This window comes from Mus caroli, unplaced genomic scaffold (genome assembly GCF_978045245.1).
Source record: "Mus caroli unplaced genomic scaffold, Mus_caroli_1 scaffold_20, whole genome shotgun sequence".
Lineage (NCBI taxonomy): Eukaryota > Metazoa > Chordata > Mammalia > Rodentia > Muridae > Mus > Mus caroli.
Genome location: NW_028227275.1, coordinates 11,008,975 through 11,023,034, shown reverse-complemented (window position 1 = coordinate 11,023,034; position 14,060 = coordinate 11,008,975). Strand labels below are relative to the sequence as shown.

The window sequence follows — 14,060 nt, the reverse complement described above, 5'->3', positions numbered from 1 at the left end:
CAGATAGATAAATTGAAAATGACATATACAATGCCTTGTGAGAGTGGAGTCTAGTGTGGCACTTTGACATTATAAATCCCAATGTCTTCCATGAGCACAATAATATTAAGTATAAGAACTTATGGATATGTGGATGATCAACGGCATTGCTGTTTCCAGGATACTGGGTTATGTAGCCTAGGAAACCAAAAGGTGATAAACAGCATCATACTCCAAACCTCAAAAACTCTAAAACTCCATGAAATACTTTCTCTTAGTTTTCTACTGTGAAACTTTGCTACCAGAGTGCATTATTGCACAGACCAGCTCCACTGGGCATCACTGAGGCTGTAGAATTGTGGGCTCCTGCTAAACCAGAGTTCACATCTTAATAAGGCCCCCAGATGAGCCATACATAAATGGCAAAGTTTGAAAGATAATGTCTCAACATTTCTGGGCAATATGGTATGTGAGGAGAAATCGGTGAGTGGTGGCACTGTCAATCATGTGCCTTGAACTCAGGCACACAGGCTTGGTAAACTCATAATGTACATAGAGCAGGTGTATGCTACAGACAGAAGACTGGTAAGACATAGTATCCCTGCCCTGACAGAGTTTACAGACTGATGTATGTGCAGGAAAAGTTGGTTGTACAATTATACATGTGTAATGTAATATTTCAAAGCTATGAAGGGAAATAGTTAGATACTGTCAAATATAGTGGCTGAAATGGCAAGGTTAAAGGCAGTTTTCTCAAGTAAATACAGGATTCATCTGTGGGCTAAGCCATCCACAATAACTAGCCACACTCACTTGTTTAAAATAGAGGAAGAGAGGAAGGTATCCAGGCGACAGCAAAAGCAAGTATCCGCTTCTTGTGGGAAAACATAACCTGATGAGTTAGTTCCAGCAGCTAGGGTCAAATGCAAGGGCTTCAAATCAGGGCTTGTGGGAGGTATAGGCTAAGGAAATAGGCAGGGGCCATGCTATGCTAAGCCACAGGAGAAGACTATGCCCATTTGGAAGTCCATGAGATCTTTAAAGCAGTTGGGTGCTTTCATGGCTCAGTAGAAGATTTCTCTCTATGCAGTGTAGTACATCTGGGCCTTCAGTTCAAGATAATATCACCTTCTGCAGGGAAATAGAAGGCTCACTGAGATAATGCCCAGCAGAGGGAGAAAGAAGTTCCAACTGTGAAGGCCTTCTGTGTCAGGTGCAAGGGTGAGAATATCACACAGGCCAGCCCTGTTGGGTGTGCAGGAAGTAAGGGATGGTCAGTCTTGGAGTCAAGTTCTGTGTTCCCAATCACAATGTGCAAAACATAGGCATCCTCCAAAGAGGACATAAAATCCTTAGAAAGGAAAACATCCCATGACGATTTCAAATGAAAGTCCTGCAAGATGTGTGGCTTCTGGGATTTGGGTTCCATGGATGACTTACTTTTCTGGCTTGAGGTTAGAAGTGCAGTTATCATCTACCTTAGCATCTATAAGAGGTAAGGAGAGGGAAATGGGAATTATGGGAAGTGAGCCAGCTTCTTTCCAATTCTGAGGACCACGCTAGAAGCAAAGGATATTCACTCTCTGGATTAGTGCTGAGCATATGGCATCTTTGTGTTGTAGTGGTAGGGTGGACCATTTTTGTTATCTTATACATATGAGGTCATTGTCCCTATTTTTACTCCCTTAATCCTCTCCTCCTATGAGCCTTTTCATTCCTCATTTGTCTCCTCCACCACTTGTTTTGCATTTACTTATGCATAATAAATTGTATCTCAGCAGAGGATCTTCAGAGCCACTGCAGGTGAAAGAAACTTGCATTGCTGTTGCTTAAATGTTGGACAGAAAGGTCACTGTACACAGTGTTTCCTATGTATTGGCTTTCCTGTTCTCATCTGAATGGGCTCTGTGATTAGACACCAACCTCCTTTGTATTCTCTAAATACCCTACCCATGTTACTACCGACATGTAGTAAAATTTGCATAAAACTTATGGTCTAAAAAAACTGTCAGGAGAAATAATTGTGCAAATTATTTAAAATACTTGTCATAAGTATCACAAGATGATTGGTCAATCAGTGCTAACTTTGAACCATTACTATGAACTTTCTTAATTTTCATATAAAAATGAGACATAAAGGGTTGAAATGGCATTTTCAAGGTGATGCAATGAGTGGCTTTTTGAGATATTTCTATAGATGGGTTTGAGTTCTGGATTTGTACCCTAGTTCCCTGGATATCATGTACCTAACCACTCAATTCTCACTGACTGAAGCTCTTTACTCTAATGTGACTAATGAATGAGATCTTATATGGGTTATCCTAGGCTGGAAATCTAGTCTAATGAACTGCCCTTCCTGCTGTTTGTGAGGTTCACATGAGCATAATTCATTTTTTCTCCCTTTCTCTTAAAGTGTTTTCTGAGAATCTCCAAACAAAACAACGAGGTGTTGCCTGGATGATGTCTTACAACCTGAGAACACCAACAACCATAAAACCAAAATGAAACCAAAGTAAACCCAACCAGCACTGGCAACAACAAAATGCCTTAGAAAACAGGGGCTTGGTGCTAGGAAAATAGCTTAGTTCGCAAAGGGATTACCTTGCAAGCATAAGAGCATGACCTCTAGAACCCACATTTCCCCCTCCAAAAGTATTTAACCTTAATTATTTTCCACATAGGATCCAGTCAAGTGGAACTCAGCACATTTGCTTTTTCCATTGATTTTTAAAATTCATTCATTTATTTATATATATTTTACACCCCAGTTTCAGCCCCCTCCTTCCTCTTCTCCCAGTCCCACCCGTACAAGTCCCTCTTCCAATTACCCCTTTTTCTCAGAGAAGGAGAAACATCCCTTGGGTACCACCTACTTCTGGAGAATCCAGGGTCAGCAGAACTCTCCCACTCAGGTCCAACCTGTCAGTTCATTTAAGGGGAAGGGAACTCAATGGCAGACAACAGAGTCAGAAACAGCCCCTGTTGCAGCTGTTAGAGGACCCACATGAAGACTAAGCTACACATCTGTTCTAAATGTTTAGGGCCTAGGTGGAACTTGGTAGGAGGGGTGGTGAAGAGGAGAATGGCGATCAGGTGAGGGAAGAGGAGAACCAGTCTGGGTGTGAGAATGGAAAATGATGTGGGGCATGGGACTAGATAGAGACCTGGGATGGGGGCTGTTCTGGGGACTCTATGAGGGTGATCCTAGCTGAGATTCCTACCAGTGGGGTAGGAATTTGGAGGCTGAAGTGGCCATCTCCTGCAGTCAGGAGGGACTTACATTAGAGGGAGGAGGATATCAGCCTACTCACAAAACCTTCAACCCCAACTTTGTCCTGCAAGATGGGCAGAGATCAAGATGGAGCAGAGATTGAAGGAATAGCCAACCAATGACTGGCCCGACTTGAGACCCATCCCATGGGAGAGAGCCAATCCCTGACACTATTAATGCTACTCTGCTATGCTTGCAGACAGGAACCTAGAACAACTGCCAATTGGGAGGCTTCATCAAGCAGTGAATAGAGACAGGTGCAGAGATCCACAGCCAAACATCAGGTGGACCTCAGGGAGACTTGTGGAAGAGTAGTGTATAGAATTGAATGAGTCAGAGGGGTTAAGGACACCTCAAGAAGACCTACAGAGTCAACTAACTTGGGCTCACGGGGGCTCACAGAGACTGAACCACCAACCATAGAACCTATGTTTTGACAGATGTTAGGCATGGATATTTTCAGACTTGTAGCTCTGGTGCTGGGGAGATGGTGGCAGGTAGATACCAGGGCTTTGCTTACCAGCTGGCTGAGCCCACATGAGCACTTCTAGGACAGTTAAAGAACTTGTCTCATAAAAAAGTGTGTGTGCACATGCCAGTATATGTGTGTGTGTGTGCGTGTGTGTGTGTGTGTGTTGAGGGTGGGGAGTTATAGAGATGTCTCAATGGTATAGAACATTGTTGCTTTTGCAAAGGGTCCTGTTTTGGTTCCAGAAAACCATATTATAGGTTTATATTTTAGTTTGGGTTGCTAGTAATGTGATGAAATGCCATGAACAGAAAGATGGAGAGGAAAGGGTTTATTTCCCTCACACTTCATTATAATCAAGGGCAGTGAGAGCAGAAACTCACGTAGGGCAGGGATATGGAAGTATTATCTGATGCAGAGGCCTTGGAGGCCTCTTTTTAAAGACACAATTGAAAGCCACTTCTGCTAAATATATGTTGCTTACTGTCGTGTTCCCCATGGCTTGCTCAGTCTGATTTCTTATAGAACCCAGGACAACCAGCCCATCAGTGGCTACACTGACAATGGACTGGGCCCTCCATGAATTACTAATTCATAAAATGTCCTACAGGCTTGCCACAGCCTGATGTTATGAAGACATTTTCTCAATTGAGGCTCCGTCCTCTCTGATGAATCTAGATGGTGTCAAGTTGATGTAAAATTACCCATTATGGTAGCTTGAATGGTTCTTAACACAAGGGCACCCAATACTTTCTTCTGCCTTCCATATGCATCAGACATACACAGGATGCTCAGACATTCATGCAGACAACATTCAAGTGCATGAAATACAATAAATATTTTTGAAAATCAATTCCAAAAGGCAGATAGCTATGAGGAACTCTGAGGCTCTCTTTCATGTCTACATGCCTGTCACTCTGCTCTGGGGGGGAATCCAGAGTATTAGAACTTTATATCAGGGAAAGTCATTGGATTAGCATGGTTCCTCTATTGCATCTATCCAAACAAAAACAAATCTGTATATATGCAGAGGTAGATTTATAAATCTGTGGAAGTTCATGTATTTATTAGGCAAATTCTGGATTCCCAGACACAAAAAACATTCCCATTCCCAAATGACCTGGATGGTCACTCCTGCGGCTGTAGACTTGGTTCAGAACTGACTGACAAAACTAACACCACTAAGAACATGGGGGACGCAGTTGATTTACTTACGACCATCCACAGTCCTGGCCTCGAGATGCACAAGGTCTGGTTCTTTGCTCGACCCCATCACAGACCTGAAAAATGGCAAAACATAAAAAGGAACATTTCACATTAATAACTTCACATATACCTCAGTGACTCCCACAGACTGTTAATGCCTGCAGGTTTCAGAGACCATAATCCTGGGAACGTAGCCACTCTGTTTATGTCTAATGCTTGACAGCAAAATTTCCCCTTGAAATAAAAACAATCATGAATCCTTTGACTATGGCCAGGCTGAACTGACAAGGACACTCTGTGTCCTTTAGCTCAGATTGGAAACATGTCCTGTAAGTGGAATACATACATTTTACCACCACATCACCAGCTTCACATTAGACTTGATGGACTCATCAGGAAAATATCCAGCATACTGCTTTAGATAGTTGACTTGCCCAGGGACTCAGAGCAAATTGATATAACTAAAGTATGACGCTTCAAATTTACAAAATCCTATAAAGTTTTGTTTACATTATGTGACACAACCAGTTTTAAAAACAGAAAACAAACAAACAAACAGACACCTGTAGCAGCAACCATTCTCAACAAAAGCACTGGACCAATACAACAATAACAACAACAAAAAATGTAGATGTCTCTCACATCCTAGTATGTCCTAAATCTGGATATTGATGTCAATGAAAACATATTTTTAACTCCTTAGAGAGCACATCAAATAGAAAAATCATTGTTCTGTTATATAAATAAGAGAGGCAATCTCACAATCCCCCTAGAATTTTTATAGAGCAGGATCACATAAATGTAAGTACATTTGTGCTTCATTTTAAGCAGGATTCATGGAAAATTAATTGGTTCCATTTCTATGAAGAAAAGAGTCAAATTCTTCAAAACTGGTCCTACAGTCTACCCCCAGCATCCTTGAAGAGAGAGGGAGAGAGTTCAAAAGTGCACATCACTTCAGGACTTAATGTGGAGCCTCAAACTGCACATGCCAGGCTTCATCTCACTTTTGCTGTCAGATGATGAGACACACTGAAAGACTTTGCGGCTCCTAGAGTGCCACATCCATTGCACACTCCTGGGTGAGCCTCTGAGTGGTTCTGCTCATACTTTGGAATGCTCTGCTCCAGCTCCTTTGTGGTCTCTCAGGCTCTTTTTAAAGACACAATTGAAAGCCACTTCTGCTAAATATATGCTGCTTAAGAGGACAGCATTTCCTATTAACAAATATTTACTTTTATGTAAACATGTGACATAGATTTTGACACAAAATTTACTTCATGGGTGTCACAGATATGAGAGTAGCCTGTCTCATCACCAAGCACTTGTATACATAAAACACAGGGGCGCACACACACACATCAATATGTGCATATGACAAATGTAGGTACTGCGAGGATTTTGTTTTTAACCATTTATACTCATAGTCATAGGTCTTGTCATATTATGGTAAAATTGTAAATGTGGAATATAAAAGGGTAAAAAAAAAAGGAAAATGGAAAGAAAGAAGGATCAAAAGAGGAAGGAAGCAAGAGAATGAAAAGTACAAAGGTCAACAGACTCAACGAAAGAAGCGACTTAATCGGTGTCTTAGGGGGCATTTGCAGAACTCTTTTTGTTTGAATTAATTTCCCCAACTCGGAGTCTGAGGCCTCTCTGTAGCTTAGCTGTTCTTCATTTTCACAAAAGCAGTCTCCTTAAGGGCCTATTATCATCACAGTCAGTAAGATTTCTCTGATTGATACATGGCCTGAAACTCAAAGTCTATGTTCTAAACATTAAATCCTGCTTTCTTCTCCAAGGAAGCAGACATTTTCTAATAAGGCATTTATCATTTCACTCAAAGAAACCTGTAAAATGAATTTGAACGCTTGGCATCATTGAAAATAGCTTGAATACATGCAGAAGATGACCTCTCCATTGTCATTATAGTTAATTATCAGGGGAACTACTGGCCCATACGTACTGCTCTTCATCTCCCAACACTGAGATGGTGCCTGAATCTAAAGGTAGTCTCCCCTCTGAGAAGAGCCCAAGCCATGAGCATTAAAAATGAAAATGAAGGGGTTGGGAAGTGGCTCGGTGGGTAAGAGACTTTTCTCTACATGTAGGAGAGCCTGAGCTTGAATTCCCACCACCCCTGTAAAAAGCCAAGCATGGCTTCACATGCACATAACATGCACAGCATTGGGGTGGAGAAAAGCAGACTCAGAGAGCTCCATGGCAAGGTCAGCCTTGGCTAAATGTTCAACCTTCAAGGCCCTGCTTCCAGGCACTAATTATGACTGAGAGTAATAGAGGAAGAAACAGGATTGTGTGGCAGGCACCTACATATATAGTGATAACTAAGAGCACTACACACTCACATACGTGTACCACACAGTCAGTGTGCATTACATACACACATGCACACAGGGACACATGTAAACAACCTCTTCTATGAGATTATATAAATGTTTATGTGAACAGTAAAGACATGGAAAATACTGGTATAGTCATTAGTATTTGCTCTACAAAACATGATATTGCTCCATCTTGGAGACTCTGAAAGAATGCTTCAATAAAACATGAAACAGCAATGGTCCAAAATTATTTAAAGATTTAATTTACCTTGGGTCAGTTATAAAAGTTTCTTCCTCTTTGGACTACATTCTTCAAGACTGTGTCCTGTGGTATCTCTGTCTGGAATCCTCCAACCCCTTCCTTCTTCAGCCTTCACAACCCTTACTGCTGGATCTCTGTTATAAATGACTGAATTTATACACACTTTTCCTAGATCAGTTCTGACTTAGAGTCAGTTATCCCTTGAAGACTTCTAGACCATGCTTATATTTTAAATATTTTTTAATGTAAAAAATAATATTTTGGGGATACATACACACACACACACACACACACACACACAAATTCTGACCTGATTTGGACTGGTACTTCAGGCCTACCATCACAGATACTTGAGAGCCTAAGGCCAGAAGGATCAGAAGTTCCAGGCTAGCCTGGTCAATATTGTGAGTGATAAGAAAGGTTAGCTCATAACAGAAAGATTGAGCACAAGTCTAGCAGATGTGAGGTCTCTGGATTAGCTCTGAGGACACCACCCAAAGTATCCTTCGGTTCTAAAGCAAGGGCTCAGATGCACTGCTGGTTTTGTTCTTTTCTGTTGTCTCATGGTATTGGAAGAGATGAGTATGGAAGTTAATAATCACCCATGAAGCTAAAAGCAATGGTGGTATGATAAACTTTCAGAGATAGCATGGGAGACCTCTCACAGTAATGTATAAAAAGTATTTGTTTAGGCCCATTGGTCATGCAAACTTTATATGCCTCAGTACAGGGGAATGCCAGGGCCAAGAAGTAGGAGTGGGTGGGTAGGGGAGTGTGGGGGTGGGGAGGATATGGGGGACTTTTGGAATAGCATTGGAAATGTAAATGAAGAAAATACCTAATTTTTAAAAAGTATTTGTTTGCACAGATCAATAGTCACACGAAAAAGTGAATGTGTAACACTCTTTACATGAAAAGCAAAATTCACTTATTCATGTATTCAGCATTCCACGCTCCTAGGGAATAAAATCAGAAGCTACGGCATTCTTCTCATTAAGAGTTCAGAATTACAGCTAAAAGGAAAGGGGGTCTAACATTTGGGGGTGCCATTGTGTACTGGCTAGTTTTGTGTCAACTTGACACAGCTGGAGTTATCACAGAAAAAGGAGCTTCAGTTGAGGAAATGCCTCCATGAGATCCAGCTGTAAGGCATTTTCTCAATTAGTGATCAAGGGGGAAAGGCCCCTCGTGGGTGGGACCATCTCTGAGCTGGTAGTCTCGGTTCTATAAGAGAGAAGGCTGAGCAAGCCAGTAAAGAACATCCTTCCATGGCCTCTGCATCAGCTCCTGCTTGCTGACCTGCTTGAGTGCCAGTCCTGACTTCTTTCAGTGATGAACAGCAATGTGGAAGTGTAAGCTGAATAAACCCTTTCCTCCCCAATTGCTTCTTGGTCATGATGTTTGTGCAGGAATAGAAACCCTGACTAAGACACATTGCAACAACCAGGAAAAATGGTTCTTTTCCTGAGGGTAGAGTCTCCAAAGGCAGCCAAGTCCAGGTTGACTATGGAAGCAACTTGATCAAATCTCCTGGAATATTCAATCAAGTGATATATATATATGTGGGGGGGGGGGCGTTGCACTTTCCACTTATATATAAACAGCAAGCCTAGCCTGAGATCAAAAAGACAATTCTCCACATAGACATCTATTAGTGAGTCAAGAGAGTTGGGGTTTTCAAAGTAGAACAATACAAATAACGGTAAGCACTGTTAGACAGTACCATCAAACACCACTCACTCTGCAATGGGAAGTCTTTGCATTTGACTCTGTGAGTCATAAGGTAACATGGAATGCAGTTAAGAAAGTATGGCTGAGGCTGTGACTGAATGGTACACCACTTGCCTGGTGGGCATTTAGCTCGGAGTGCAATCCTCAGCACTGAGGGAGAAAATGGAATAAAGAAAATATATAATCAAATAGGAAAGTGAAGGGTAAATTTACTCATCGTGCTATGTGTGCTTGACTGATAAAAGCTGGAAACAGCCTGCTGTGGCCTAGCACCTCTCTTCATCTGGTATCTCGAGATGCTGCTCCCATTGACAGCTATTTCAGGGTAAAACCCTCAGGATCAGGAAAGTCAAGCATGTGGAGAAAGCTAGATCCAGCCTGGTGCGGTGTACCACGAATGCTAGTGGCGCGGTGTCAGCCCTGTGAAATACAGTCAGCATGATGCAGCCTTTGTAGACATTTTCTACTGAGGAACTCAGAAATGTCACCAGTTTATCATCCTCCTGGCATTTTGTCTGGGGTGATCCCACTTTAATATAGTGCTCAATAAATGGTGCAGAGCCACAAAAAATGTCCTGAAGTAGATAACTGCAGAGCAGGTATTAAAAAATAAATACTGTGACTGGATAGCACCTACTTATTCAGATTTAGAAATGCAGTAACATCACCCAGGGCCAGGGGTCTGCCTAGGGATAGAGGCCATGCGGCAAGGAGAGCCCTGCTTTCGCTTTCCTGATTTTGATGGAGGATTCATGTACCCATAGGCATTCTCCATAAATGCTGCCTCAGAAGCAAACAATCTTGTCTGCAGAGGCAGCAACACACCTGGCAGATATTAGGAGCTGGACTCCTTGATTTCCTTCTGGGCAGCAAGTGTTGGCTCTTTCCCTGTCATGATAGTTTCTAAAGCAGACACTGTCAGGAACTCTCGAGCTATGGCTGCAACTTTTACTCTTGAACAAGCGTAGCTCAAGGTCTCTTCTCCTGTGCAACCAGGAAAAAAAAACAAGCTGTGTGAAAGAAAGGCGGCCTGGGTGTCCTTTTAACCTCTCTCTTTAGACTAAGAAAGATGCTTTCTTCTCGTTTCCTTTAGTCTAGATCTCACCCAACCACACTGCTTTTCAAGTAACAAAGCTATCCCCTTTGAACAAATAAAGAAGCCAGTAAGTAGACAACACAAATCAAAATTAGGATGATTTTGCTGTGTATAACAGGCTTACTGAGAAATCAGCGTGGGCTGCAACCATAAGCCTCCTGTGTTCAAAGTCTGCATCTTGTCATTCTTATTCCTCAAGCCAGAAGCCATTTATGCAGAGTTTATTTTCATAAATTGTGTGTGTGTGTGAGTGTATGTGGTATGTGCACATGTGTATACACATGTGTGAATGTATATATATGGTGTGTGTGCATGTGTATATGTGAGTCTGCATGTGATAGCTACATGTGTTCATATGTGTGTGTACATGCAGTATGTGTGTATGCATATACTGTGCACATGTTTATATGATATGTGCATGATATATATATATATATGTGTGTGTGTGTGTGTGTGTGTGTGAGAGAGAGAGAGAGAGAGAGAGAGAAAGAAAGAGAGAGAGAGAGAGCTGTGTGTAAGAAAAGGGTGAGGAATTGCACAAACTGTTTGGCAGAAGTAAAACTTTTACTGTATCATAGCATTGGAAGGAGGCAACACACTTCAAGAGCCTGGCCCTGGCCATGGTTCTTGGCCTTCTCTGACATTACATAACTGAAGGTGGGGGGCACAAAAATTGGCAACAGTGAAAGGTTCCTGAAAGTACAATAACCAAAAATTGAGTCAAAGCCAAATGTGAGGTGGATCTTAGGTGTTCTTTAAAGTGCTCAGAAGGGAGGCACTGCATAACCTCACTGCCAGCTTCCCGACCACACACGATGTACACTCTGTACTGTACATGCTCGTATTCTACACAGTGTCAATGGATAGTACACACAGAACCCCCCCTTGTTCCAGATTACAGCCTGCTAGAATCTCACTGTCTTTACTGTATGCTTTCTGCTCTGAATACAGAAAACATAGGCTTTACCAGTGTCCTACCATCATTCCTCAACATGTAAGTCTTACACTAATGTATCTTTGGATTGAGTTATATTCAAATTATTGATTTAACAAACTTCTGTTTGAGTTGCTGACACAAAATTCACGCAGAACAACAGCAAAAACAACAAAACAAAACAGTAACAAAAACAGTAAATGAATTTTGGTTTGATATAGAGAAGATGCATAACCATGTTTTCAAATGAGCATAAATATACTTGGGATGTTTTGTGTTACAAATCTATGTGAAGTCTAGCTTTCAGCATGGATGATTGTGAAATCAAAATATGGATCACTTCTGGAAATCCGCTGGTGGTGCTCTGTGTCCTGCAGTGCTACACACCCATACTCAGCAAAGACTTAAGTCTTAGCTGCCAAAACAAGCACCTCTTTGTCATCAGTATGTCTTTCTCTTTTGTCTTTAAAAGTGGTAAAATTAGAACTCTATTTATTATTTGTTGTCAGTAAATATTTCCTTTCTATACCTGTTTTACAGTCACACATACCCAGGGCCACGTACATATTTCTTGGTTACCAGGTGGATAAAAGTTTAGTGTCTACTCCAGGGAATCCACATGAGTAGGTAAGTGCATAGGTGTGCGCAGGACCCAAACATATCTTCTGCACCTATTTACCCTCACTGTCTTCCATACTGCTTGTTTGTTACTGAGTGAATTTGCTTCTTACGTCATTATTTACATTTCCAGGCTACGTCAGACCCTGCCACACTTTCCTACTCTTTGCCGTCTCTGTTTTCTAAATGTGTGTGGGATAGAGAGGAAGAGGAGAGTCTATATACCATGGACCATGGCCAGGTCAGTGCACCTGATTCCCAAATAAAAGTCCCAGTGCAAGAAGATTCAGAAAATAGATTTGAAGGAAACAGCACATCTGAGTCTCTAACAGGAGGCATAAGACCAGTGAGATTCAGAGATATACATTTAAAATAATCCTGGGTACAGTTAAAGAGGAGCTTGTGAAGTTCTATTAAAATTCTCTTTTATCATTTTTAAACTTTAGTTGTATCATAGTTTCAGTTACTTTATAATTTTGCCTGATAATGAATCTAGGTGGCAGGTCCTTATCAGCGCAGGAGACTAACGAAGTAAATCTCTAAGTACTTTATTACAGTCTATTACATGAAAATCTCCAATTTACTGCGCTATTGTCTATTAATAGACCCCAAGTAAAAGTGTATACTGATAGAGAAAAAATTCACTGTGAAGAGGCCGGAAAAAATGGCCAGCATCTCTGTGTAAGTTCTGGGGACAGATGACAAAGTATCGATAAGGGAGATATATTTATGCAATGATCTTTTAATTATTATTAATCAACCTCCATATGAATGAGAAATTAAAGCCTTTTCAATATAGAATGTGAAATCTATGTGTTGAGGAAGTTTATGAGTTAATAACAAATGTAGAGAGAGTGAAGGGTTGCTTGGAGTGGAAGATAGACCAGAAATTTGTCTCATCTCAGACATAAACGCTGGACATCTTACCACCAGGGCTAGGATGGAAGACTAAATCTGTGAACAAATTGTGACTGGAAAAAAAATTAAGTGACCCATCAGAAGGACTGTGTCTGTGCTGATGTTGTACTCAGAGTGAGAGGGGAAGCTAGCGATCCAGCTAGGGCAAGAAAGGCCTTGTTAACCAAGGAACGAGAAGAAAATGACCTTTGCCCTCTCCTTTCTTTACTGTCTGTGTAAGGATCAAGAACTTCAGATGAGAGAGCAGCACGGGCAGAAGCTTCAAGGCATTGACTCCTGGGCATTTTCCTGCTGGAAATAACCTAACCTGCAGAAATCACATCCCACGAGAGACTCTAACTCTGATGTTTGAAGACAGCTATCTCCAAATAATGTTTTGTTCGAACAGATCAAGACAAGGAGAAAAAAATGAGCACATACCCAATATATGACAGTTTTTTTCATTGTAAGTCAGATATGTGGTAGGTACTTATAAATACTGATTGCAGAAAATATACACAAATTACAACTAAGACTAAACAGTAATAAAATGTTTAGTAACTTCTTGTGACATATCTATGAATTTCCCTATATATTTCTGGGCTGCTGAAGGTTAATTACTATGGAATCTACTACTCTATGCTGAGTTTTACTAGGAATCCTTCCAACTTAGCACAATGAAGAACACATGACTAACTCTGAACTGGAATAATTTAATGAGGATTTACTGTGTGTTTGGTGAAATTCTAAGTATTAGGGATTAGATAGAAAGTTAAATGGAAGAAAATACCAGTAACTCTTGAGAAATCTTAATGATGAAAACAATGAAATTATATGTGTAATATATAAATATATTATATATGTGTGTGTAAATATATTATGCAAATATATATTATATACATATATACACATATATTACAGGTGGTAAGAACATTTCTGGAAGGCTGAATTGTAAATATAACATAGAAACTATGAGATTTAAGCATTTCATAAGAAAATCAACATCTTGTCATAGGGTCTGGATCATAGCTGGTGTTTATCTATTAAATGTGAGACTGGTGTCAGTTAGGGCAGTGAGGCCATGCCCTTGTCAGTGTCCTGTACATCATCTGCCAACAATTTAGATGAGGATGAATGTTGTGTGCCTTCAAATCCCATATATGATACAAATGGGGGATAAATGATGAAAACCATAGAGGTAATGTCCGTTGTGAAAGCAATGTCTAACTAATAAACAAAATATCCAGCCCAGAAT

At 40.8% G+C, this 14,060-nt stretch overlaps 1 protein-coding gene across 7 annotated transcripts in view; it reads right to left on the bottom strand.

Moving 5' to 3' along the window:
* The window catches only part of Sorcs1 (sortilin related VPS10 domain containing receptor 1), a 527,192-nt gene that overhangs the window by 143,739 nt on the left and 369,393 nt on the right, over positions 1–14,060 (bottom strand). For all 7 annotated transcript variants that reach the window (XM_021151490.3, XM_085833868.1, XM_085833869.1 and 4 more), the window contains one exon: positions 4,935–4,999. In XM_021151490.3, coding sequence (XP_021007149.1) covers positions 4,935–4,999 — 65 coding nt within the window. The remainder of the gene's footprint in view (positions 1–4,934; positions 5,000–14,060) is intronic.